At 60.9% G+C, this 25564-nt stretch overlaps 4 protein-coding genes across 4 annotated transcripts; 2 read left to right on the plus strand and 2 right to left on the minus strand.

Annotated features, from left to right (window-relative positions):
• Window positions 1-298: 298 nt before the first annotated feature.
• Window positions 299-8079, minus strand: BESB_028430 (uncharacterized protein; the record flags this gene model as incomplete). The annotated part of the gene is made up of 7 exons (XM_029361517.1): window positions 299-566; window positions 938-2043; window positions 2334-2723; window positions 3237-3955; window positions 4373-6260; window positions 6790-6979; window positions 7379-8079. The coding sequence occupies 7 exons, from the start codon at window positions 8077-8079 to the stop codon at window positions 299-301; spliced, it is 5262 nt and encodes a 1753-aa protein (XP_029215417.1).
• A 4080-nt stretch (window positions 8080-12159) lies between these two features.
• BESB_028440 (protein phosphatase 2C domain-containing protein) lies at window positions 12160-13137 on the plus strand (the record flags this gene model as incomplete). The annotated part of the gene is made up of 1 exon (XM_029361518.1): window positions 12160-13137. The coding sequence occupies one exon, from the start codon at window positions 12160-12162 to the stop codon at window positions 13135-13137; it is 978 nt and encodes a 325-aa protein (XP_029215418.1).
• Window positions 13138-14702: 1565 nt separating this feature from the next.
• BESB_028450 (uncharacterized protein) lies at window positions 14703-17232 on the minus strand (the record flags this gene model as incomplete). The annotated part of the gene is made up of 2 exons (XM_029361519.1): window positions 14703-15160; window positions 15684-17232. 2 exons carry the CDS (start codon window positions 17230-17232, stop codon window positions 14703-14705), a joined length of 2007 nt encoding a protein of 668 aa, XP_029215419.1.
• Window positions 17233-18956: 1724 nt separating this feature from the next.
• BESB_028460 (uncharacterized protein) lies at window positions 18957-24337 on the plus strand (the record flags this gene model as incomplete). Its single annotated transcript, XM_029361520.1, has 9 exons — window positions 18957-19049; window positions 19523-19543; window positions 19661-19873; window positions 20201-20262; window positions 20862-21129; window positions 21537-21968; window positions 22362-22475; window positions 22791-22863; window positions 23379-24337. 9 exons carry the CDS (start codon window positions 18957-18959, stop codon window positions 24335-24337), a joined length of 2235 nt encoding a protein of 744 aa, XP_029215420.1.
• Between the last annotated feature and the right edge of the window lie 1227 nt (window positions 24338-25564).

The raw sequence follows: 25564 nt of genomic DNA on the forward strand, positions 1-25564 counted from the left end.
GGCTGCCTCATAGGACCAGGCCTGCTCCAGCCGATGCCTCTCCGCTAGCAAGGCGCACCGCCCAAACAACGCTGCCGTGTCTGGCTTGACTCCTCCGGCGTGGATTTTGGGAAACTGTTCCCCTCAAGCTAGTGTGCTGCGTGCCCCGCCCAACTGCGTCATTTTTGACTCTAACTCCGCGTCAGCTTTACGATGGTGGGAACGATAGTTCGTGTCTGATAATGGGGCAGATACACGGCGCCTTGACAAGTTCGAAGCACATGAAAAACAGTTGAAATCCCGAATCCGAAGAGAGCCTCTACGAGTCCTCCTCTTCAGACAGCGCGCCGACCGCGGCGACGCCGGTTAACCAGTAAACACGCCAGGCAGTGTCGGTGTTGTCATGCGCCACCTCCTCTCCGCACAACACGTTTTCTTCAAAGAGAGTCTCGAGGGCCCCGTGAAGCTTCCGCCGCCACACCGCGGCGCGCGAGGCCCCCGTCTCCCCGCCCGAAGCTCTCGAGGAAGAGCCGCGCTCTGTTTCTGCTTCGCCGTAGCCTCGTTCTGCCACGTACTCCGCGATGTACCTGCAGGCCAGTGGGGCACAGAGACAGCAGCCGAGAAGCGAAATTAAAAAAAAAAGCAAGGATACCGGGACAGCAGACGCGCGATGAGTAGCCGCGGGAGTCAACCACAGGTCACATTTCACGCTCGCTGCAGATCGCATCAGAGCTCTGACGCTGGGGCGACCCAGCATCCTCCGGCACGCATCGGGGGGGAGGGCCCTAGCGGCGAGGGGAAAAGGGACGCACATGAGAAGACGCCCCGCTGCAGAGACTGTATGGCACATGCTTGCGGCCGCTGCGCATCACAGAAAGCCGGGCACCGGCGCCCCGCTGAGCGCAGGCTGCGGACTCCTGCGGAGAAGGGCGGACTCAGGCTGCGTAGGCCGACTCACCAGTCGATGAGGTGGCCCGAGTGAACTCTGTCTTGTTCATTGAGCACATGGAGCAGCTGAGCAACCATCGTTTCGACTGCAGCCTCTACATCTTCATCTGTGACGAGGAAGTCCTCGTCGCCTTCCTCTCCTTCGCTTCGCGTCTCGCCTTCTTCCGTCGGCTGCGAAGGAGCCGCGGCCTGCCCTGCCGCCGCCTCGCCAGATGGCGTGGCGCCTGCTCGCGCCTCCACCTCGAGAGACGCGTCCGCGCCGCTTGCTTCGTCTCTCTTGCGAGACTCCGACGCAGCTGCGAGAGAGAGGTTCGCCGAGCGCGCAGACGCGAAAGACGCGACAGACGAGGGGGAGAGAGGTGGCAGCGGACGGCGCCCGCCGCCACTCTGGCTTCGGGGTGTGAAGGAGCAGACGGAGGAGGACAACCGGGAGGCTGCGGGCGTCTCGGGTCTGCTTCGTCGCTTCAGACTCGCAGAGACGCAGGACTCGAGGTCGGCCTCCGCCTCAATCTCCACGACCACGTCGGCGCCGTCCACGCCCATCTGGGACAAAAGGGCCCGCCTCGCGCTTTCCTGCTTCTTCAGCATCTTCTCGTCCTTCTCGCACTTCGCGAGCTTCCCTGCGGGCCCCGGTCTACTTGCCGCAGCCTCGCGGCCGTAGCGAGCCGTGTCCGCGGAGCCGCTAGACGCCATGCTAGTCCTGCGCGAGACAGATGCCGAGGCGTGACCTGCCGCGCCCTCCTTCCCAGCCTTTTCACCCACGCCCGCCTCAAGGCTCCAGGGCTGAAGCTGCGGCTTCACGACACGTGACACATGCGCGCCTGCGGAGTCTAGCCCCTCAGCATCGCCCCGGAACTTGCCGTCCCCATGCGGAGCGCTCGCGCTGTACGCGAACTCCTCGTGCGGCCGACTCGGCATCGGCCTCCCCCCCCGCTCCAAACCTGTGGCTCGCTCCTTTTTCAGAAGCAGTCGGCGCCCCCGCAGCTCCTCCTCCAAGTCGCTCGCGCCGATCCCGGTTGCGCATTTCTTCGCTGGGGTCGCCCGTAGAGGCGCGCTCGCGCTCAAGTCGGGGGAAGGCGGCGTGCGGCTACGCGACGGCTTGGAGGGCTTCTGAGGCTGCCCGGACACCGCAGAAGCGAAAAAAAACGCGTGACGTGAAAAGCACAAGCGGACCAACCCGTGAAGGAAATGCAGAACCGACGCACAAGACACTGACGCGGCGTCAGCAGGCCTCGCCTAGCAGCTGCTTCCGTCTTTTTTTCCGTTCCCAGAGAGGGCTTGGGAGAGACATGCCACGCTTATCGTCAGCACGGAATTCGTCGCCATCGAAACCTTTCTCGCGTGTTTTGCAGCTTTTGGTGTAGCTCGTTCAACCGGCTACGTCCGTTTGGGCTGTCGTTCCTTACCGTGAGGTGTATGTACACTGGGGGAAACGCCGGCTGCCCTTCTTCCCGCGCCGCATCCTCGCGCTTGATTCGTCTCCCTTCGTCTCGCCTTTCCTTTGCGTCGATCCAGCTGTTATCTCTGTCATCGCGCGCGCGCGTTGCCTCGAAACGCGGAGCTTCTTGCTCTAAATCGAAGAATCCTTTGGCGTGGAGCAGCAAGGCGTCGCGGAAGGCGCACGCGGCGGTCGCACGGCTGTGCCCGCAGATGAGACTGTGGAGCGACACCGCGGGGGCTGCATAGCTTTCCTTTTTTGGCGAAAAGAACGCTTCGTCCATTCGCTCTCCTCGGCCAGAGTGGATCGCCGCAGACGAGAAGGCAGCTGAAACGCGGTGCTTCACGGCCGCCAGCAGCTGGAAAAAAGCATGAACAGATTCGGGTGCAACTCAGGCGAAGGGGACAGACGAAGAAACCTTGCGAGTCGCGACGTCTAGCGTGCAGGAGACGCTTGTCTGCGACTACTACAAGTCCACAGTTTCGTAAGGCTTCTAGGTATTCCTGTTCTCTGATATACTCATATATATTCTGATATATAAATATATAGAGAGAGAAGTAAATGCGTATTTTATGCGGTGAACGACGACAAGGTCACAGAGAAGTCACAAAGAAGAGACGCGACCGAAGATGGGAGCAATCGTCTTTTCCTTGGGTGGTGCACATGTGAATGCCAATATATATATATATATATATATATATATATATATATATATATATATATATATATATATATATATGAGGAGTGTAGATATTATCCCGCAGATGTTTGATGCTTAGAGCCCCGTTCGCAAAGTCTGCCCTCTCGCTCGTTTGTGCTTCTCCAAGGCACGTGGCAAAAGCGCTTTCGTCGCCGCTGAGGACAGACATACATTCCAGGCTGAAGGACCCAGTTGGTTCTGCTTTTCGCTTCGTTGTTCCGCAGTCTCCTCGTCCTCCTCCAACTCCAGAGGCGCGCCCGCGTCGCCGTCAGGCGCCGGTCCGTCGCGCCACGCATGGGTGGGTCGGTCGAGCGTGTCTTGACCAACAGGAAACGGGTCGTTTGAACAGAAATCGTCTCCCAAGAAGGCGGCTTCGTCGCCAAAATACGGATCTCCGTCGGCTGTCAGTCCACCCGAGCCATCGCCCCACCTCCTCCTCTGCAGCGCCAGCTCGCGCCGGTCGGCCGCGTCCCGCGCCCTCTGCGTTATGTGCGCCGGGTCCTCTTCGCCTGGGACGGGCCCGAAGCCTCGGTCTCCTTCCGAGGCGCGAGACGCGCCGCGCGGCCCTCGCGGCTGGAGGCGCGCGCTCCAGCGAGGCTCGAACGCGGGGCTGCCTGCACGCCCTTGGCCTCCCGCGCCAGTCGGAGCCGCCGCGTCTCCGCCGGCGCGCCGCACGCCGCCCTCAGGCCCGCGCTCGCCCGCCGACCACGCGCCTGCAGCCGCGAGGGCCGCGCGCTCCGCGGGGCTTCGCCACTGAACCGCGTCCCAGGAGAGCGACGCCGGCAAGCGCGGCTTCGCGGCTTCGGCGTCCAAAAGTGCGTTCCAGAGTTGGCGCTGCAGCAGCAGATCTCCCGACGGCAGGCCGCCGTCGCGCGGGTCGAGCAGGTAGCCTGCGAGGCGACAGACAAGACGCAGCGCATGCAGAGAAGTCGTGGGAAGGACGCAACGAACGCTGGACTTGCAGAAACCTTCGTCATCTCCTGGTGTTCTACGCACAAGTGTCCCCCCCCTCCCGGCCGCACACAGCCGCTGGCGGAGTCCACGTGGCGTTATAGCCTCGCCGAAGCGTCGCTTCGCTCCTCAGCTGTGCGAACGCTGGCGCGTGCATATGCATCGAGCCTCGATAAAAGCTAGAAAATCAACAGCCATCCTATTGGCCTACTCAGCGCGCAACAACGCGTATGAAGGCATTTGCGCGGGCCTCGACCCCGCGGCCTCTTAACGCGTGTATCCGCAGAGAGGCACATGCCCGCTCAGGCCTCGCGGCGCCCGAAGGCCATTTTTCGTTTGATCTTCGGGCCGCTCACCTGCGTCGGCTTTGCGCGCTCCGCTGTCCTTCTTGCTCTTGCTCGTCTCGCCCGAGGCGGTGACCCGGAGGATTCTTTCCGCCTGAACGGTTTCCTCGCGTCTCCTCTGCAGCGCGTCTTGGAACGCGAGCGCGACGAAGGCGGCGCGCACCTCGCTGGGCGGTCTTCTGAGAAGCGCTGGGCACCACGAGGCGAACGCCAACCGTCTCTCGCGCTCCGCCTCCAGCTCGAGCTTTCGGTAGACCTCTGCGACAGCCGCTTGCAGCAGCGTGCCCCCGCTGAGAGCGTTTCTGGGGTCGTAGGGCGTCAGACTGCGCGCGCTCCAGGCGTGGAACGCGAGCCGCTGCTCCTGTGCATCCCACGTGAGCCGCGAGCTCTGCTTCTCCTGCCTCTGGCGCTTCCGCGGCGCGGCTTTGCCGTCCTCCCCCTCCCCCGCGCCGTCCTCCCACGGCAGCGCGAGCAGAGTCGGCGTCTCCGTCTGGCTCTCGGGGATTCCGCCTGTCCCCACTTCGCCGTCGCCAGGGGCGAAGAAGAGGTCGGCATCGAGGCCACCGTCAAAGAAAGCAGAGACGTCCCTCCCGAGTGCGTCGTCTTCGCCCGCTTCCCTCCAGATGCCCAGTTCGCCCTCGTCCCTGGGGAAGCGGCCGACGGCGCTTAGGCGGAAGTCGCCCCTCGCGCCGTCGCCACCCTCCTCGGGCAGGGCGTGCGCCTCTGCCCACGCCGAGATGCGGCGCCAGTCTTGGCTGCTGTTGGGGCGATCCGGCGTGCCTCGCCCCAGCGAGCTCGCGCCCGACAGCGACGACGAAATCCGCGACGAGAGTCGCCCACTCTCGCTGCTCGCGCCTTCGCTGTCGCGACCGGGGGCATAGGGCTCGCCGCCAACGCGAATCGGCGACGCGACCCGCGGGTCGATGGCGACGCCCACTGGGTACTCCTCGGCGGGGAACTCGACGCCGAGCCCGGCGAACCCCGCCTCCGTCGCCCACGAAGCGCCACTCCGCCTGTGGGGAGGCGTGACCAGCGCCGTGAGGCCCTCGTCGCGGCGATCGAGTGCGGAGGACCCGAACGCGAAGGACGAACTCGTCGTCGCCTCGCGGGCGTCTGCAGGGTCGGCGGCGTCGCGTTCGAGCCCCGGCGAGCGCGGAAACAGCGGCGAGAGCGCGTCGAGGCTCGACGGCGAGCGGGACGCGAAGGGCGAGGGGGAGCCGCGAGGCCCGCCGCCGGCCTCCCTCCCGTCAGGCCAGTTTCTGCCCTGGTCAGACACACTCGACGAGAAAGAAGATATCGAGCTCCGCCGCCCGAGGGCGCCGAAAGTCGCACTATCGCGCGAGAGCGCCAGAAGGTCTCCGCTGTGGTCAAAGGAGGCCGCGAAGGCGTTCAGGCCACCGTGGGCAGGCAGGGCGAAGGCGGAGGACGAGGAAAGAGGCCCCTCGCCAGGCGGCTGTGTGAACGCACCGGCGCGCCTCCTGCTCGCCTGCCCCGTGTCGCCAAAGGCGTGCGAAGGTGACGCGTCCTTCGCCGAGTCGAAGAACGCAAACGGCGCGAACTCTGCGCCACTGGGGAGCAGCGCGAGCGCCGCGCCCTCCTTGCGGCGCACGTCTTCCAGGAACGCCTCTATCTCCTGCTTCCTGCGCTTCCGCTTGCGAAACGCCGACGCCTTCTTCCGCCCACCCGGGCCTGCCAACGCCTCGAAGTAGAGCTCCGCAGACAGCAGGCCCTCGCCCACCGGCAGCCGCGGGCGCAGCGTCCACGGCGCGGCCGCGGCAGGCGCCCGCGACGGGCGCGGCGAGGGCGAGCGGGGCGGCGAGCCGCTCGCAGGCGGCGCTCGTCGCTCAGTCGGTTCCCCCGACTCTGCGCTCTGCAACTTCAGCCGTAAAACCTTCAAGTCCTGCGAGGAGACAGAAACGAAGAGGCACGGCGGAGTGAGGGTTGACCCGCGACCGGGGAAGGCGGGCGCAGAGAGACGTGTGTTGCGAAGGAGAGGAGGAGGGTGACACAGATCGCATGAGAGTGGCGCACCTACACAGAATCGCGGAGTGCAGAATGGAAGCAACAAAGCGGATTAGATCCGCGCACTGACGGAGACGAGGCCGACGGGATGCGGCGCGCGCTGAGCCGTGCAGGGGACAGTGCGAGAGAAGGAAAACGACGCCGAGAAAGGGAACACGGCGAAGACAGACAAGGCGCACCTAGCAAACACCTTCAAGGCGGAAACACGAAGGAAAAAGAGTTGAGAGGCAAATCAAAACGCACTCGGCGAGGACGAACGCAGACTGCTTTCACTGTCGCTCTCTCGCTGAGCCCCGGCGGTACCCTCCCCTCCCCCTCCACCTCGACATGTGTCACGAATGACTTTTCGAGATGAATAACTTTCTGCACATTCAGCCTTGATGTGAACCCTCCTCCGTTGGGCTCACTCGGGCAAGGAGGTGCTGCTGGCGGAGGTGGACTTCCGCGATGGCCCCGAGCAGGCAGAAGAGAAGAAGGAGAGAAGGCGACGGCTTCTCCACCTCTCCGCCGAGCTCCGGTCGCTGCGAGTCCCGGTCAGGCGCGTGGAGCCTCTGGAGGACCTCGCAGGCCTCGACGAGGTTCAGTGAGATGAGGGCGCTGCGGAGAGAAAACACACAGGAACTTCCACGGCAGCTATAATCGAACACTAGTAAAAGTGGAGGGCCTGTGCAAGAGAACTGGCGGTGGGGCCGGAACGCGCACAAGGCGAACAGTGGGGAGAGAGAGGGGGCGGGGATCCATCTCGCCGCATAACGAACGTGAACCGAAACGGGCGACCCCGTCGTCACGCAAGCGAGGAAGAACGACAGAGACCTTGAAGCAAAAAGAGACGCAGACAAGCAGCACCCACGAGTAGATCGCGACACATGCAGACAGAACGAGGCACCGGATGACGCGCACGCCACACGCCGAGGAGCGAGCGCCAGCTGCGGAGAACGAGGTAAGAGTGCAGCCCGCGAGATCTCAGAGACACGCCCCCCGAGGGCGACAACTCACCTGCGTTTGAGGCGAACACCATGGAAAGCGAGAAGCCAGATGGGGTGTATCGCCGTGCCACGCAGAGCGACAAGTATCTTTCCGCCAACCCCTTCTCTTCCTCTGCCGCGCTCGCTGCGCGCTCCGAGAGGCACGATGGCAGAGGACGACGGCGAGGCCGCCTCGGAGGCCCGGCGCCTTCTCGTTTCCTGCGACGCGCCTCTTCTTCCTTCGTGCGGATCTTCCTTTCCCGACCCCGTCAACGCGCGAGAGGCAGAGACCCCGCCCCAGGCTCCCCGCTCTCCCTCTGATGCGTTCGCCTGCCTCAGGGAGCCCGACGACCGGCACGACTCTGGCGACGACGCTCTCTCCCCCCATTCAGGCCTCGCCGACGCTCTGCTGGACGCGTGAGAGGCTGCGGGGAAAGAGACGGCGGCGCAAAACGGGGCGGAAGACAAAGCGGACGGCGAGACCAGCCTCGCGTTGATGTCCTTTCGCAGCCGGGAGGGATATGCCGAGGAGGGGGCCGCGCGCTCGCCCTTCCCCTCCGCCGGCGAGCAGGCGGGCGATGAAAGCAGAGAGGCGAACCCGCCCCGCTCGGAGCCTTCAGAGACAGGTGTCTCCACGGAGCTGCTCGGGCGCCTCCTGGAGCCCGCCGCGGTCGAACGCCCCACGGGCGCCCGCCCGCGGGCCGAAAAGGGAGACAGCGTGGCAACCGGCATGGTCAGCCCCGTCTGGCGCCGGAGGGACACGGCGCGAGGTGTGCCCGAAAGATCGAGACACGCCCGCAAAAGAGGCAGACAAAGAGCGGTCTCTAACGCTGAGGAAGACGGCGAGCAGACATGCGTGCGAGAGTCAGAAAAGAGCCGCAAAAGGACCCTTCAGACAAGTCCAAGCCAAGAACGTGAAAAACGAAGGCAGCAAACGAAGCTACACCAGAAGCACTATCTTGCGTAGACACGGGATATCGCGAGCGAGGAGCGTAAACAAACGCGAAGTGTGCGCGAGAAAAACGAAAGGTGGACTCCCCAGCTCAGCCGCCACGAAGAGGAACGCTGGCGAAGGCAGAGGGGCGGCGCAAAACATTTAGAAAGAAAGGTTGACAAAGAAAACTGAAAAAAGTCACGGCTGGCTGGTCCTCGCCGTGAGGCCAAAGCAAACCAATTCGCCGAGTTGCAAAGTATTTTCTACTTGAAGACTTCTCCGTCTCGACAGGAGCAGCTACGAATACGTGTGCCGCCACTATCCACACTTTCATAGGCTAGCTGCAAAGGAAGTAGGCAAGTAGTTCCAAGCCTTACACGAGAAGTCAACGCAGCACGACTGAACGTACATTACTGTTCGCACGAGTCTACTTTGCATTCGTGACTCGAAGGCCTCGGAAAGAACGGGACAAGTAGATGCAGCGCAGCAACACTGACCGAAAGGCCCGCCAAGACAGGTTTGCAAGAGGCAAGCTGAAAAAGAGTTTCGACGGCTTCATTTTGGCGGGTGAAGAAAGAGAGTCGCCTCCTGCGTGACAAGGAAACTGGGACAAGGCCGCCTGGCTCTCTCCTCTTTCTGGAGGGAGAGAAGACACATGCGTTTTCCCTGGAGACGCGCGCATGCCACCCGAGGCTCCGAAAAAGAGACAAGGCTACGACCGACGCAAGGACCGCCTGGTTTACGGGCTCTACCTTGGAGGAAAATGTATGCGAGAAGCGAAGAAAATGTAGAAAGGGTGAAAACCCGACAGTCAAGCAGCTCAGTGCTTTTCTCCGTATCGTGTGCGGAATTCACTAGAAGCAGTAAGGGTGAGATCGTTCATACACTGCATCGAAAGGAACCGGCGGAGGCTGGGGGTGCTCTGATACGATGTTCGTTCTCTGAAGAAAAAACTGCAACTGATTGTGGCTAACGGGAAGAAATGTTACTGATGCACCCGCTTAGCTCCTCCGCTATTCACCGAATCAAGTTCAGGCGCTCCTCTGCAGGTTTTCTACCGGGCGGCGAGCCGTGCGCGAGCAAAGTCCTGCAGGATGCCAAAACAGTAAAGCTGAAGACTTACTCTGTCGCAAACACTCACCCGTGAAACTGAGACTCCGTAAAGTTGTCCCATATGTGATGGAGGCAAGCTTCTCGACGAAAGATCTATTGGTGGTACCTATTGCTGTTATGAATGCGAAACCTGCCGTCCTTTGACTAGCGTCTAGTGCATATATTCGCTCGCCGCGATCGTCCACTCCGAAGAAGACAGTTCTCGTTCGCCTTTCCTCGCGTCAAGGCGGGGAAGCAGCAAGTCGAGGCGTTAGCCACGAAGCTCAAGTCTGAACAGCACGACCCTCTGTTGGAACACGTTTTTTCTCTCCACGTTGCTACGCGTTCCCGAGTCGTATACACGTAGTTTTTTCACTCTTTTCAGTGCATCGCTAGAGAGCAACATTGCTGTCGTCTGTACGTGCCGTCCATGGCTGTCGCTTTATACCGCAGTCTCTCGGAATCACGTTGCGGCAACCCGGAGGCAAATCGGTGTCGATTTGCGTTACAGTGCATTTCGCATCAGCAAAGTAACTGCTCGCTCAGCCACGTTCTGCCTGCCACCTTTTGCGAGATCCACTCAACAGCTGTCCCGTCAACACACGCCGCCGCGAACCAGGAATGGGGACGCAACAGACGGCTGCGGCCTCATGATGCTGGCGCAGAGTGACTGAAACCGCCACTGCAGAGCTTGACCAGATTCTTGCCAGAAGGCAACGCCGACGGTGGACAGGATCGGAGAACCCCCTTCGGCGACCGCGTGGCTCAAAAAACACTCAGGCAGGCGGCGCAGCTGTCGATGTGTGCCCGTATTCGTTCTGGTGCGCCAAACACCAGTTGACGACTGAAACACGCAAACTGTGGGAGAAGGACCCCCGGTGGTTGGGGGAAACGCTGGAACGAGAAGTCTGCGAACCACCTTGCAGGTCCCTCTCTAGGGTTGGGCTACAGCCACACCGGCTGACGCTCTAACAGGCACGCTCCACCTCGCCGGATCCCGCCTGCAGTCGATTGACACACGCACACGAGTATGCACACCTTCTGTTGGAAGACGTGGGCAGACTCCGTCAGGCGTTCCCAACGAGTTTGCAGGAGCTGTTTTTGTCCGATGCGGCAGCCGCCCCGGGAAGAGGCTGACTATCACAGCGACGCAGGCGCAGGCCCCGACGCGGCCTTCGGCAGAGGTGTGACTGGGCTGGGGGAAACCGCACAGAAGAACCGATTTCGGAGAGAAACGCCCCCGGAGCGCTTCCTCATGAGGCTTCTATCTGTGAGCTGTCCTCCACTCTGGCTCCTCGCTCCACGCTTTCGCGAAACGCAAGCGACGGAGGCGGCCGTCTGTGATGCCAGCAAACAGCAAGAACCGGTGGGCATGCTTCACTGAAGGTCATTATGAGTCTCAGGACAGCATGAAAACGGATTTTTCTTGCGACTCAGAAATCATTCGTTGGCGCGGGCGACCGCGTGGAACTGACAGGGAGTCGACAGGCTTTCCCTGGCTGGCAACCTACCCAGGCGGGACACTCGGCGCGTTAGCTGGTGAGCTGCTTTCGCGTCGGTTATAGATATTTCCAGTGTCGGGTATCTGTATTAGAGGACACTTGAGGCTAAGGGGGGGCCTGACAGGCACGCGCCGTTCCCCATCTGCGTGGACGCCCGATGAATCACGCCGGTATGCGTCCACACGCAGAAGCTGAGCCCCTTTTCGGCGTCTGCGCCGTCTTTTCGGCAGCGCGGGACCGGAGAGAGCCAGAGGCTGGAGTCTCGGCTCGTCGCGAAAGCAATTGGAGGCCGCGGTCTCCCCGAGCTACGGCCTGCTGCTTTCACCAACCCCCCGCCCTCTACACAACGCGTCTGCATTCTCCGCGCTCGCCGGACCAGCCACGCGCCGCAATTCCAGGGGCCTTCAAGGGTTTCGTTTAGTGCAGCCGGCACAGGGACACATTTCCAACCCTCTCACGTAACAGAAAACGCCGTAACGCGTCGTCGCGAACCCTCGAAAGTCTGTGCGAGGGAGGTCGTCTGAGATGTGTTGCGCTGCTCACGCGGCGGAGCAGGGCGCTTGCGCGAATCAAAAAGCGCATGGCTGGGAGCAACGGCAGGACGGGTTTCTCCTCTTCCACGAGAAGGAAAGGGGGCATTCGCTGCGGGCGCGGCGGTTGCGAGGCGCACGTCCGCAGGAGCTGTCTGTCTCGTGCTCCCTCGCGGGTCTTTCCCGTCGCCGGAGACCCGCCGCGCGCGCAGGACACAGGCAGACAGGCACAGATTCTTCGCGGGTCTCGCGACCCCAGGGCCTGTAAGGCGCATTTCAGAGTGGAGCTTTTTCAGAGCTATGCTGTCTGCGCAAAGGTCCGCACCCGCAGCGGGAGAAGCGCGCGGGCGCCGCCGCCGACCAAGCCTCGCCCCGCACATGCGCGGCGGCGCGCCGGCGCGTTGGGCGTGACGAAGTTCGCCTCAACGGCCTCCTCCGGCGCGACGGCGGGACGACCCTCGGTCGCCGCGGACTTGAACCCGCTGCTGCGCGGTGCATGTGCGCGCGCCCGCATTGGGAGTCGCGGTGGCGTCTTTCGGTCCCTGGTGCGCGTAGACTGCTTCAGATCGATTCCGCCGCCGTTGGACATCCGCGCGGGCATTCAGAAACTTTTGGTTCGTTTCGCTTCGTGCAAGACACGCTCCGGATCTTTTTTTCGTACACGTGGTTCTGCGTTGCCAACGCTACAGCACGCTGCGCCGCCGCGTTTTTTCGATCTCGCCTGCGTGACTGCTTCCCCACCGCCCCTGGAAAAATGGCAAAGCTGACAGGTGCGTCTGCGGGTTTGCTGGGCGCCGCCGTCCTCGGACTTTTCGCGGCCTCCCTCTCCGACGTCGGCTCTCTGCTCTACGGCCAAGACGGTCTCAGCGGAGCCGTCCAGGTCGTCTCGGCTGCCCCCGTCGACGCCTTGCAGACTGGCGGACAGGAGCGCCGCCAACTCGCCGCGGAGCTTGGCGACGACCTGGCGCAGGCCCTCGACGCTGAGGCCCTCCTGGCCAAGCTGGAAAAGCTCGAGTCCGACGGGCTCATGGCCCCCCTCGAAGAAGTCCAGACCGCGCTCGCCGAAGCTCCAGAGCTGTTGCAGACGTTGGCAGCCGTGGCGGATGCCGTGAACGGCTCCGACGCCGAGGAGGGGGAAGTTGTGAACGGCTCTGACTCCGAAGATGAGGAAGCCGTGAAAGGCTCCGACGGCGAGGAGGGGGAAGTTGTGAACGGCTCTGACTCCGAGGATGAGGAAGCCGTGAAAGGCTCCGACGCCGAGGATGAGGAAGTTGCGAACGGCTCTGACGCCGAGGATGGGGAAGCCGTGAGCGGCTCTGATGCCGAGGAGGGGGAAGTTGTGGACGGCTCTGACGCCGAGGATGAGGAAGCCGTGAACGGCTCCAACGAGGGCGGATTCTTGGCTACCAAGACTGGCACCAAGGCGGAGGAAGAAGGGGATAGCGTCAAATCCGGTGAAAATGCCAACGACGAGGCGGGTGCCGTGGACGGCGTGGATACCGAGGAGCATCTCCACCTACCCGCTGCCTTCCAGGCCCCCGGAAACGAGACCAGCAACCAACCCGAGGTGCCGGCTCTTGAATCCAACATGCCAGAAGCCCCGGTCGAGAAGCCTGGGAAGGCCCCGGAGGTCGCGCAGCCAGCTGCAAAGAAGTCTCTGTGGAATCGCCTTTCCGCTCTGTTTCGTTCGCTCACTAAAAATGGCAGGTCGAAAAACAAGCACTCCTCCTAGGTGCACAGAAGTTGCCAGGAGGAGAGGCCCTGATCCCACGGGATGCGTCGACGCCTCACCCTCCTCCGCTTGCCACAAGACGTTCAGAGAGCAGATCTCAGAACCTCCCGTGCTGTACCGCCTATTTTATGGGGTCGTAGGAGCGCAAGCAAGAAGTCACGCAGTCGCGCAGACACTCCCGCTGCGAGGGAGAGCTCTCGTCTCCCTTGGAGGCGGCGATGCCAAGTGCCGGCCGTCGCAGTGTTTTGTCGCACGGCGACGAATATGATTCAGACTCGAGGAGGACGCGGAAGCTTGTAGATTAACGAAGTGTCCTCCGTGTCTGGCTGTCGAAAACGCCTGTTTGCACTTCCTTGCACTCGCAAGATGTTTTACAGTATCAGTGAAGAAATCTGAATCAACGATCCCCCTCCCCTCGGTGTATCGGTGTTCAATCGTTTATGTCCTGAAACCCTGATTATGTAATCCAATCCGTAACGAGGATAAAACTTGGCGGTGCTACAGGAGGGACGTTAGCTGCTCCCCAACACAGGAGAGCCATGAGTCGCCGCAGTCAGTAGAGGCGGCCAGACACAAACTACAGCGCTGACAAAAAAGGCAGGGGCGACTCCCTGTGAGCGTCTCCGTCTTCAGAAGAAGCCGCGACTTCTAGACTCCGAAACGTTCTGAACTCCTCCAGTTCGCCACTCAGCAAGCGCGTCGAACAAACGCGTAAAAGTAGATGTGCGAGCCTCAGCCGTAGATATGTTGCTTGCCAGCAACTAGGGCAGCCACTCCGAGACAGCAGCGCACTTTCCAGGTAATGAACCTGCTGAGCGACAGGCCTTCCGCACGGCGGAGACCAGAACTCTGCGTTTCCTATCGACTTCGGGTCCGGATGCTTTGCTTTCGCTCGCGTAACAGAGGCAGTTCCCACGCGCCAGACTCCCCTTCCCCCCCACCCCCCCCCCCCGCTTCCAGGCCTCGCGGTGTCATGTTTTTGAGCAGCGATTGCTGAGTCAAATACGAACAACCGGAAAGCATGGATCCTCCCTCCCTCGTGGAGAGTAAGTGGTGCAGAAGGCATGACGACACCGACGTCAGGTGTCTGTGTATGTAGCAGTTTTTCGAGTTGCCTCGAACTTGAAGGCCGGGTCGAGTCTACCCACTACTAGCCGTTCCTGAAGCCTCGCGTCTGCAGTCGAGACCGTGCCACAAGAGAGCATCATCCTCAGTCGTCATCCACATTGAGTCAGAGTGTAACTTCAGGCTCAGGTTGCGCGTCTCTGTTCGCGCGGCTGCTAAAGCAAGCCCAGCGTCGCCATCTGCGCGGATACCGCGCTCCGCGCTTCCCCTCGAAACAGCCTGTCTCTTCTCTAGAGCAAAATCTGCTTCCCATTCACAAGTTTGAATCTGCATGGCCGGCTTGCCGTCTCTGTGTCAAGAGACCAAGAGCCATCCCTTGCGTCCCTATCATGCATATATATAAGTATATACATACCTACATAGACACATGTATACATATACACACGCATATACAGAGACACATCTGCATACATATATCCAAACGTATCTATAGTTAGGACTTAGTGCCACCGAAATCGCAGCTTGCCGTCGCCTTTGGCAGTGGTTTCGTATTCCCGCACGCCCCCGCCAGCCACGACGACTTTGACAGCCGCCACAGGCAGAGCTCCAGTCCTCGGTTCCGCGTCGTCACTCGCCAGCGAGTCCTCGGGGCCTCGAGCGCGGCTGCGGTCGTCTTCGCCGCCGGTCCCTACGTCCCCCGCAGCCGCTTCGCCCAGGGCGTTGAACAGCGTAGGAGTCTTGAAGACGACGATCTCTCGCGCAGGAAACCCCGCCTCGGCCTCGGCGCGAAACGCACCCGAATAGAGTGCTCGCCGCCCGCCTCTCGATGAAAGCGAAGCGCCTTCCGGCCAGCGAAGCCCCAGACTGTACACGGGCACCTGCCGCCACGCGCGACCGAGCGACGGGGCGAACGCCTGAGGAAACGCCGCCGCGAACGCCCGCGAGGCACTTCTCGTCTCTGAGGAAGCACAGCAAAAGGCAGCGCATATCGCAGCTAAAACGCTGGTCTCACGAGGTGTCTCGGCTTCCCAAAACGCAAAAACGCGAGATCAACAGAGGCAATACGCAGGCCTCGCGGAGGTCTCAGTGTGATCGCTTGCTTGCTCACTCCTAACTCCTCCTCGGACGCCGCCAGAATCTCCGCCCTGGCGGCTCCTCGCGGCGAGCGAAAAAGCTGCTTTTCACTCCAAGGCAGCTCAGCATGCGCGCAAGCCCAGATCTCGCGATCCAGCCGCAGAGTTTTCGCGAGCGGCCGCCGCTGTATCGATATCCCCGGTGCCGCCACATCCGTTGCGGCCTCTCTCGATTCTCCTTTCCTCTCAAACCTCGTGTGCGCTCGTGTGCAGTCTTTCCCAGGCACCCAGACTGGAAGGGTTGGCTCTTCGCCCCGCCAGGCGCCCAGGCGTGAGCTCCCCTTTCGCTGTGTCTACGCTTCTAAGCGAGTTTCGTGCCTCGCGCATGCGCCGGGCTCTTTCTGTCACCTTCTAGCGGTGCGAAAGAGGCCTTCGCGGTCGTGAGCTGGCTGGTGACGACGGCCGCGACCTGGAAGCGCGTCGAGAGCAGCGAGATGACGTTCGCGCATTGCAGAAGGAGGGCAGCGCACTCGGCTGCGGAATGAAAAAACGCAGGATGGAAAATCCAACTCAGCGAGTCCACGACAATCAGTCCGTATGTCTCCCTCGGTCTCCGGCCTTGTGACGCGCGCCCGCGGTGAACGGCCCTTGAAGCGGGCGCGACCGTGGTCGCCTCCGCGGGGAGGCGCGCAGGCGTCTCCCCGCCTGGCGTCTCTGCTTCCTTCTCTGCTTTTTCAGGGCCATCGAATGCCTCTGCCTCCTTTCCCAAGTCGGCACCCCCCTCGAGGCTCGCTTCGCGAGTGAGAAGCAGGTACACGTGTTGAAGCACAGCCAGAAGTTCTTTGTGATCAAAGATGCGCGCGATGTCGATGCGGCCTACGAGCTGCTGAAGCGCGAGTTCCTCGCGCTCAAGTCGCTCCAGTTTCGCCTCCACCTCCGCACTCATCACCATGCCCTCCGCATGCCTCTCTCGTCGCGCCTCGCCCTCCGCTTCGCGACGGGCTGCGCCTCCCGACACCCTGGCTGAGGGCGAAGGCTCCCCCTCGAGACGCAGACCAGCGAAGGAAGCCGCAATTTGCCGCAGGCGCTCCAGTCGCGCGCCGCCTTCCGAGTCGATGAAAAGCGTCCGCGTGCGCCTGAGAGTTCTTCGGGCGACCTGCTGTCCTCCGCCACACTCCTCCTTCTCGCAGCCGTCTGCGCAACGACGCGGCGCGGCGCCAGGCGGGCTCGCGCAGCCGTCCGCCACACTCGTCTCGCGCGGCAATTCCTGCAACCCGTGCGTCGCGCCGGCGCTCTTCGCGTTCCTTCTGCACGCTTGGGGAATCTCTCGGCTCTGCGCTCGTGGAGGCGCTCCCCCGCCGCGTGGAAGCGCCCGTAAGAGGCAAGAAGAGGGAGCAAGGGCGGACGAAGAAGATCGGGATAGAGTGCAACACTCCGACAAGGACAGCGAAAAAGAGATGCTGCTCCTGCCTCTGGGTATGCGCGTCAGCTTCTCGCTTCGCGCCCCGTTGGAAACCGCTTCGTCGGCGCACGACGCGGGGTTTCGCTCAGCGCTTCGACCTCGCTTCCTCCCTCGACAGCCCTCCGCGGCGTCGCCAGGGCTGCCGTCGCAAGCGTCTGAAGGCCCCTCGCCGCAGCTCGCGGGGCTTCGCTGCGGCCGCTGGAGTGCCGGGGAGCAGCCGGCGGCGAGGCTGACCGCGAGCTGCAGGCACAGCGACGTCTTCCCGACTCCGGCAGGGCCGCACACCTGCAGAATGCCCTCGCCGGCGGGGCATCCTCCGCAGAGGAGACGATCCAGGGAAGGCAGCCGAAACGGGATCTTCCGAGCCGCACGCGGCGCGTCTCGGCGACGCAACTCTGAAGGCCCAAGCCCCGCCCCGCGCGCGGGCGCGGTCGGCGGAGGAGAAGAGGAGGGAAGGTAGGACGCGCAGCAAGGGCGCGAGGCTTCGCTCTTCATGACGGAGCAAGAAAAGAGAGAGCCAAAAAAAAAAAAACAAAAGAAAAGTTACCGCGCTCTCGGCTCGTCTCAAGAGCTGCGGCGTGAGCAGAGACGAAGTCCGCAAGGCACGTAAGTACCCGCGCTCCGACACACTATCCGACAGATATCCCGGGCAGAGCAGAAAAATACATACATAAAATGACGTATGTGGTAGACAGGGTCGCTACGCCCGAGGAGGCGCCATTCGGCGAAGATGCCGCCTGCCAAGAAAGTTATTTCCAAAGAGGTAGCTACGCCGACCTACTGAGGCGAGAAGCGCCAATTCAGCGAAGACCCCTCCTGATCCCTCTACCGCGAAAGCGTGGGCTGCATCCAGTGGGAATTCTTGAGCATGCCGCGGAATGCGAATGCGAAACGGAGCAATGGCCGCGAACAGGGGTGCGCATCCCCGTATGTAGATGCATCGATGTGCTGTCTCTGTCCGCTGTCGCGGCAGATCAAACTGCGGCAGAAGAGAAGACTAAGGAGCTTCAAGACGTCAGTCCAGCGACATCGACAACGCAGAAACTCCGGAGAAGAGAAGGTAGAGGGGACTATGCAAGAATAACGAGTTCAACCGCAATGGGTCGCGCGTTTCGTCGTCCGTGTGCCGTCGCATGCAGACGCTGCAACAGTCTTCGCGGCGACATCTCTGTGCGTCGGGCTCGAATGACGGTTAAAAATGGAATTACACACATTTGTCTCTGTCTTCACTTCGCCTTTTTCCCCAGTCATTGACTCGATGATGCGTCAGTCCTCACGCCTGCTCGTTTCAGTGTCTCGGCTCTCTGCGCAAAGCTGTGCATGTGCCATCTTTTCTCTGTCCGCTCTCCCCCGCGCTACTTGCACGTGGCACTCACCATGTCTTGTGGAGATTGGCGCTTTGTTTGAAGACCTCATGCTTTTTTTATGTGAGTTTTTTCTGTTTTTTTCCTTCGATTTTTCCCTCACCTGCACGTCAATTCCGTGTGCTCGTCTGTTTTCCCTCTTTTGCTGCGCTCGCTATCACTCCAGGGCCGTGGCGCGCTGTCGTCTCCCGTTTTACACAGAGTTTTCCGCCATTCTTGTTGTTTCTCGGTTCATCGGACTTCGGGTGTTCACCCGTGTTCAGTTTTCTCGCCCCAGCCATTCCGATTTTTTTCTCCGCCGTGGACTCTCTTGGCGCTGACTCGAGGGCCGCCGCGGAGCCGACGCCTGTCGCCTCACGAGCTCGGCGGCAAGCAGAGCGTCGAGGGGCGTTGGAAGCGGAGAGAAGGCGGGTCGGGTTGGAGGGCGGCGGCTGTGGCAGGGAGGCGTTCGAGAGAGGAGCCTGGAGGCCTGCAGCTTCGAGGTCTAGCGGGAGAGGCTTTGCGACTCAGACGACGATTGGGCTGCGTCCACTCTTTCAACATCTGCGTTCAGTGCTTCATCGCCGTGCTGTGCGGCGCATAACTGAGGCAGGTGTTCAGGCTCGCGGGTGCAGAACGGCCCCTCCAGAGAGCGAACGCCAGCGGCACAGCGCCATCATGAGGCGAGGAGGCAGAGAAGAGAGAGAAAGCACCTGAGACGTTTTCTCTGCAGAAAGGCGAGGCCTGCCAAGCCGTACCTCATCCCCCCCCTACCGCCCCTGCTTGTGCAGAGTTCGTCTCTCCTTATGCGGGAGGCGTTGTGTCTCTGCTCTTTTGCTAGGACGTCTCCCTCGAGGCAAGGCGGCGAACGGAAGGATGGGGGTGAAAGGCCTGTGGGACTGGCTGGGCGAGGGCGTGAAGAAGCGGACGCACCTGCGCGTATTCGCTGGAAAGACCTTCGCCGTCGACGTAAGTCTCTCTACTCTACTCTTCTATAGTCGAACGGCTACTGACTACTACTCTTGCAACTGTCTCTTACGCATTTACGGTAAGACTATCAAGCTTCCTCTTCAAATAGATCTCCTGGACAAACCAAAGTGCACGGTTTAGTTTAAGTGGGGCCCGCTGCTTGCATGCGACGCGGTTCCTCGCGTGCGCGCCCTGAGGTGAACAATTCGAGACCTCCACTTCGAGAGGCTTGGGACTCCGCAGGTCGGCGTTTTAGGGTTTAGGGTCTAGAGCTGCACGCTGCAGAGGCGCATGCGTATGTAGGAAGGGTCGCTTTCTGCGGAGGTCTCACGCCAGGCAAGCCCTCTAGTACGCATAAGACAAACGAAATAAGCACATCCACACACATATGCGTGCAACATAGAAACGCATTTTGAGACTCCATCGTGGAGCTTTTCTTGTGTCTGTTGCGTGTGCGTTTCTCTCCTCTGCAGGCGTCGTCGTGGCTGCACAGGGTACGTGCGTAGTCTCATCGCCGCGCTCGGGGGAGGGGGGGCGGGATATTTTCGATGTCTCATCCTCAGTTTCTTTTCTGTTTTCTCTGCTCTGTGCGTGTGTGGGCGGCTTTGCAGGCTGCGTACGGGTGTGCGTTGCCTCTTCTTCTCTTTGAAGAGGGACGCGGCGTGCGAGTCGGCGAGGAGGCCGCCGAAGAGGAGCTCAGTTTGCAGGAGCCGGCTTGGGCCAAAAAGCGAAACGAGGAAGAAGAAGCGTGTGAAGCCTACCAGCAAATCCTGCGATTCTGCCTCGGGAAAATCCGCCTGTTAACCTCCTTCGGCATCCGACCGGTACGCGCCCGCGCGAGCCTGCATCGTCCCCCAGTATATCCGCTTGTATCCCTTCACGAGGAGTCTTTCCATCTACACAATTATATATATACATATATATAAGCATATGGATCTGGATGCATATATATATATATATATATATTTATGTGCGTATGCAGGCAGTCCCAGGCGCAGGGCTGCGGCTTCCTTCTGTAGGGTCGCGCGTGCGTAGGAGGCGACGTAGACGAGCTGCAAAGAGATTGCTTGCCTTTGTAGCGCAGCGATATTCGCCACCAGATACGCGGGGATAGGAAATTCGTGCTTCCTGCTTCCTGGTTTCTGTCGCAGTTCCTCGTCTTCGATGGAGGCCAGCTGGGCGCGAAGGCGCTGGTCAACGAACGCCGCAGTTCGTAAGCAAAGCGAAATCGGACCCTGCCATGTGTGTGAAATGGAAGAGAGACACGTGCGCTTCAGGAGCGGAGACTCTCTCCCAGAGATGCACCTGGGGGCCTACTAGTCCTCGCTACTATAGTCCTCGCTCTATGTATATATATACATATATGTATTGGTGGGAGCACTTATTTAGAGGCACCGTCACTTACAATTTACGATAGGATTTGCATCGGGGGCGTCCTTCGAGATGCGGTTCGTGCTAGGTCCTTTCCGGTCCCTGAGTCAATCCGCAGCTGACAAGTCAGCGGAGAAATGGCAGCCTGAAATCGCATTATTCACTTGAATTTGTGACCAGATACGCATGCCTGGTCGGAGTTTTATAACGTATATATATATATATATATATATGAATATGAGACAACAGCGTTGCTCAAGTAACCCGGCACAAGTCGCAATCCATTCATGTACGTATTTTCTATGTTTATGTATATATACCTGTACCTCTATGTATATATGTCTGCTTGTGGCTGTATGTGCGTCTACACGCATGTATCCGCGTATTATATATGTATATATATATATGTGCGGGCCTATGTCGTTTTGGCGTTGCCGTCAGAAGTCGCCGTGAGCACGCGGTTCAGGCACTCGCCGCACACAGGGCGGGCGACGCGCGGGACGCGTGGAGGCACGCCGTTGGGGCGATCTCCGTCTCAGTGTCGTTGCGGAATTTCATTTTTCGCAAGCTGCGCGCTCCACCTCACGAGATCTTCTGTCTGGCTGCGGCTTACGAGGCAGACGCGCAGATGGCGCGCCTAGTCGCCGACGGGCTGGCAGACGCAGTTCTCACGGAAGACGGCGACCTCCTCGCCTACCAGGCAAGACAGGTGCGGAGACCGGGAGACGGGGCGCGGCCATAAAATAGAAAAAGAGGGGGGTCGCGGGCACGCAGCGGAACCAGAGCGAAGCGAGGAGAGCGCAGCAGGGGAGGCGCCGACGAGGGACGCTGGAAACACGGGAACACCAGCCGACCCGCACGGGCGGGGAGGGGGGTTTGACTGTCGCGGATGTACTCTGCTTCGCGCGGCAACCCGGTCGCTTCGCTTTGCCAGCCGCGGCACGAGAAGACGCGCGTCCTGCCGGCCTTGTGTCTCCGCTGGCGGCGATTCCCAGTGTGGCTCGGCGTGTCCGAGGCGCTGCCCCCTGCTCTGCGCTGGCGCGTGCAACTCCATTTTCCAGGTTTTCCCCTTCAACACCCCCCGCTGGTGTGTGCTTCCGGGCTCTCTGCCTTCAGGTTCTGTCCCGTCTGGCTGACGACGGCAGCGTTCAGTGTGTGGACTGCGCGCGGTGCTTCCGCGTGCTTGAGGACCCGCGCGCGTCGCCCTCGCGAGCGCCTTCTCTCTCCTCGCTCTCCTCTCCTCAAGCGGAGTCCGCTCCTCAAGCAGAGTCCGCTCCGCCGCGCTCGCCTTGTCAGACTGCGCTCTCGCCTGCCGGCTCGACGCTTGCCTCAGGGTCGCAGACGCCTCAGCCGGCCTCGAGCCTGTCTCCGCCGTCGCCCGCCTCCGCGTCCTTCGCCCCTGCGCGCGCGCCGCCGGCGTCGCTCTCGCTCGCGCGTTTTCAGCTGATCTGCGTCCTCGCCGGCTGCGACTACGCACCCAACGTGCCTGGCGTCGGCGTGCGGACTGCCGCACGCCTCGTGCTGAAGTACGGCGCAGACGTTCGCGCGGTAGGTGCGCATCTCTGCGCGCTGAGGCTCCGCACTTGTGTCAGAAGTCCTGCGCGTGAAAAAGCATAAAGGCCACTGCGTACGCGGGTGCGAGAGGACAGGACGAACGGGCTGCCGGCGCTTCACGCGTGCGGAGACGAGTGAGCAGAAGCCGTTCTTGCATGCTACAGATCTGTCAACAATAGCGACCCGGCGAGGGCTGACATCTCGGGCTGTGATCGCCTCTCGCCATATATGCGGAGCGGATCGTGGAGGGGGACGCGCCCGGAGATGGGGGTTTCTGCTGCGCGTCTGTCTCCGTGGGGTTTGCCTGTCGCAGAAGGCAGAGAGCATGAGACGTTCGCCGTTGCATGTTTATCGTTGTCTCGGCTCGGATCCCCGATGTTTTCTCAGATTCTCGAGGCGCTTCGTGCCTCGGGGAAGTCCATCCCAGCCGACTACGCGCATCAGGTGCGCCTCGCACTGCTGACGTATCGGCACCAAACGGTCTTTGTCATCTCTCCCACGGTAAGAATCAGCGCCTTTTCCGTTTTTAAGGTAAATTCAATGTCCAAATGTCGCTCTCCATACATCGAGGGGTGTATCCGTATACTTGTAAGTTGTGGGTGTGTGGCGCTTGGAAATAGGCGCCTCCTCGCTTCGGAGTCGCACAGCGTCTACTACAACGTGACCTCGTCCGTCGGCATTTCCAGGCGTGGTTCTTGCGTGTCATTCAGCCGATAGATGACTGGGGCGCGCTGCTAGGGCTCGCGTTGCAGAGCTCTCTGAGTCGTCGATTCGTCCCGGTTGTGCGTTTGTCTATGCTCTGCTGCTGTGTCGCAGTGGGAGATTCGCATGGCGCCGCTCACAGAGCTTCCCTCCAGATCTCTCTCGCCGGATATTCTGCGCTGTCTGGGTGTCATTCAGCCGATAGATGACTGGGGCGCGCTGCTAGGGCTCGCGTTGCAGAGCTCTCTGAGTCGTCGATTCGTCCCGGTTGTGCGTTTGTCTATGCTCTGCTGCTGTGTCGCAGTGGGAGATTCGCATGGCGCCGCTCACAGAGCTCCCCTCCAGATCTCTCTCGCCGGATATTCTGCGCTGTCTGGGTAAGGTGTGCGGAGTTTTCTCAGAAGACGCATCCCAGCCCCTCCTGTCGCGCAGGCAAAGGGCAGCCACGGTGACGCGGACGCGCACACCTCTGCGGCTCGCATAGACACATATATATACATATAGAGAGAGAGACAGATAGATCTTCAAATTGATCAATAGATAGATGATTAAATAGAATGATTGATTGATACAGATACATAGATAGATCTCCAAATAGATAGATGAATAATTAGATATATTTATACGTATATATGCGGCAGTGGTCCTGGGTGTCCATGGCGGAGGCGAGAGCGCCCACTGTGCGCTCTGTTGGTTTTTCAGGCGAAATCTACGACGACGAGGTCGCCTGCAGCTTGTGCCTCGGCAGGCTTCACCCAGCGACGCTCAAGCCGCTGCCGCGGGCGCTGCAGCCAGGGCCTCCGCGCCCGCTGTTTTGGCTCACGGGCGAAGCGGAGACGACCACGCGGCTCGTCTCTTCTTCGCCACTCTCCGCGGGCGCCGAGAGACCCGCACAGCCGTTCCTTGGGGCGCGAACGCCGCCGTGCACGGGTTTTGTCGACCTTTCGCGCAGCGGCGCAGGAAATGGCTCGGATCCCACAGAGGACGCGAGTGGTCTGTGGGGCGGGGCGAGGGTCTCGGAAGTCGCGGCGCTGGCGGACGCCGGTAGTGAGCCGCATGCGACTCGGACCAAAAACACCGACACGCGAGAGAAGGAAAATCTGCAGGGGAGTCAGCCCCTCGGCGGCGGCAGCTCAGGCTCAACGGGCGGCGAGTCGGAGGTCTCCTCTTGCCCCCGCGCCCGCGATGCGGATGGGCTCGCGCGCCCCAACGGCGGCGAGCCTGCGCCGCCGCTGGCGCTTGAGGCGGATGCGTGCGTCGTCTCGACCACGCAGTCGACGTGTGCAGACGCGAATTCGGCATTTGTTTTCGAGCCTTCTCAGCCCGACAGCGATACAGGCGTGTGGCAGACGTCTGTGGACGCAGCAGGGAAAAGGGAGGCCGCGAGTTCCCGTGAAAAAGCGCCATGCACGCCTCCTGCGCGATCGCTGAGGGCAGAGGCCCCGGGCTCCAGGGGGGGTTCGGTGGGGACAGCGGAGGACGGGACGCCGCGCAAGACGCCGCTTCCCTCGCCCTTTGACAAGCCCAGCAGAGAAACCGCGAGCCTATCGCTTCGCAGCAAGCGCGCGTTTTTCGGTCTCGTGGGTCTCCGTCGAGGCCTGCCGCTGGTCGACTGCTCCAAGAAGCGCAAGCAGGACGCCGCGGACGCGCGGGCGCCCTAGGCGAGAAGAGGTTGGCTCAGAGCCGCGTTCAGCCCCTCCGTGCCCCCGCCGGAGCTCTTCGTGAAAGAAAGGGCGCTGCTTCCAGGTCGCCCCAGGAGGCGGGCATGGGACATCCGCATCACTGCGCGCAGAAGGGGACAGGAAAACGGAGTTGTGGGCATCAGCGCGAAAGCGTCGCGTGCCTCCTCGATGCGGAGGGTCGCGCGCATGCGCAGAGTCCGTTGAGGGAAAAAATGACCAAAGAGGGAGCCTATGCGGCGCTCTCTGTGCAGGGACGCCGGGCCGGGCTCGTGTCAACTCGACAGCGCACTGTGTCGCCGATGAATGCAATCGTTCTCTGTGTTGAAGACCGATTTTACGAGCTGATCTAGTGTGAGTGAGTGCCGCTCCAGAGTGGCGCTCTAAGCTCTTTTTGTGCCCCAAGACGCAGATTCTTGCATCTCTGACGCTCGGATTGTTCAACTTCGTTGTGAGTCAAATCACGCCAGTCCAATGCCGGGCTTCCATGACCCACAATTCAGTGCGGGGCTATGGAGGCGGGGACACCGTGGACAGAGATTTCTGCTGCACAGCTTCACGCTTCCTTTAGAAATACATCGTTAGATTATGTATCTTTTGCCTAGCTCCACCAGAACCTGCGCGGGCCTTTCTAGTTCCGCAGGCGGGGGCAGTGTGCGTCTCGCTCGCCTTCCCTCGCGGCGTCGGTATATTCATCCGTCTAAACGTGCAGGCTCAGCTACCAATGCAGAAATGCATTGGTAGCTAGGCTTGTTACGTTCCGTACAGCTGTAGGTAAAAAGTATGTTAGAGACAGTTAATGAAGATTGACATTTACCATCTGTCACTAACATATGAGGACAGAAGGCTACTTTAAGTGCGGAATATCCTCTTTATAGTGCCCGTGCTGGAGGGCATAGGCTTGCATGGACCTAGATATTCACACGCCGCGCTACGGACGTGATGTTATATATATATATATATATATGGGTAGAGTCTAAACGACAGCGTTCGCGTTCCAGTATCAGAGCAGACGTGAATTTACACGGTCTCATGACTGTTTAGGCTACGCCTTCCCGACTATGGCTGTACTGCGCGAATGGCTTCGCTTCCCACTCTGAGCTGAACAAATCTGCGCACGCGAAATTTACAAAGCTGGACCGAGCCCTGCGCTTCGCTCCCAGCCACACGAGGAACGCGAAAAGTCGAAAAATGGAGATAAACGAGGTC

The sequence above is a fragment of the Besnoitia besnoiti genome, assembly GCF_002563875.1.
Source record: "Besnoitia besnoiti strain Bb-Ger1 chromosome Unknown contig00015, whole genome shotgun sequence".
In the NCBI taxonomy this organism is placed as follows: domain Eukaryota; phylum Apicomplexa; class Conoidasida; order Eucoccidiorida; family Sarcocystidae; genus Besnoitia; species Besnoitia besnoiti.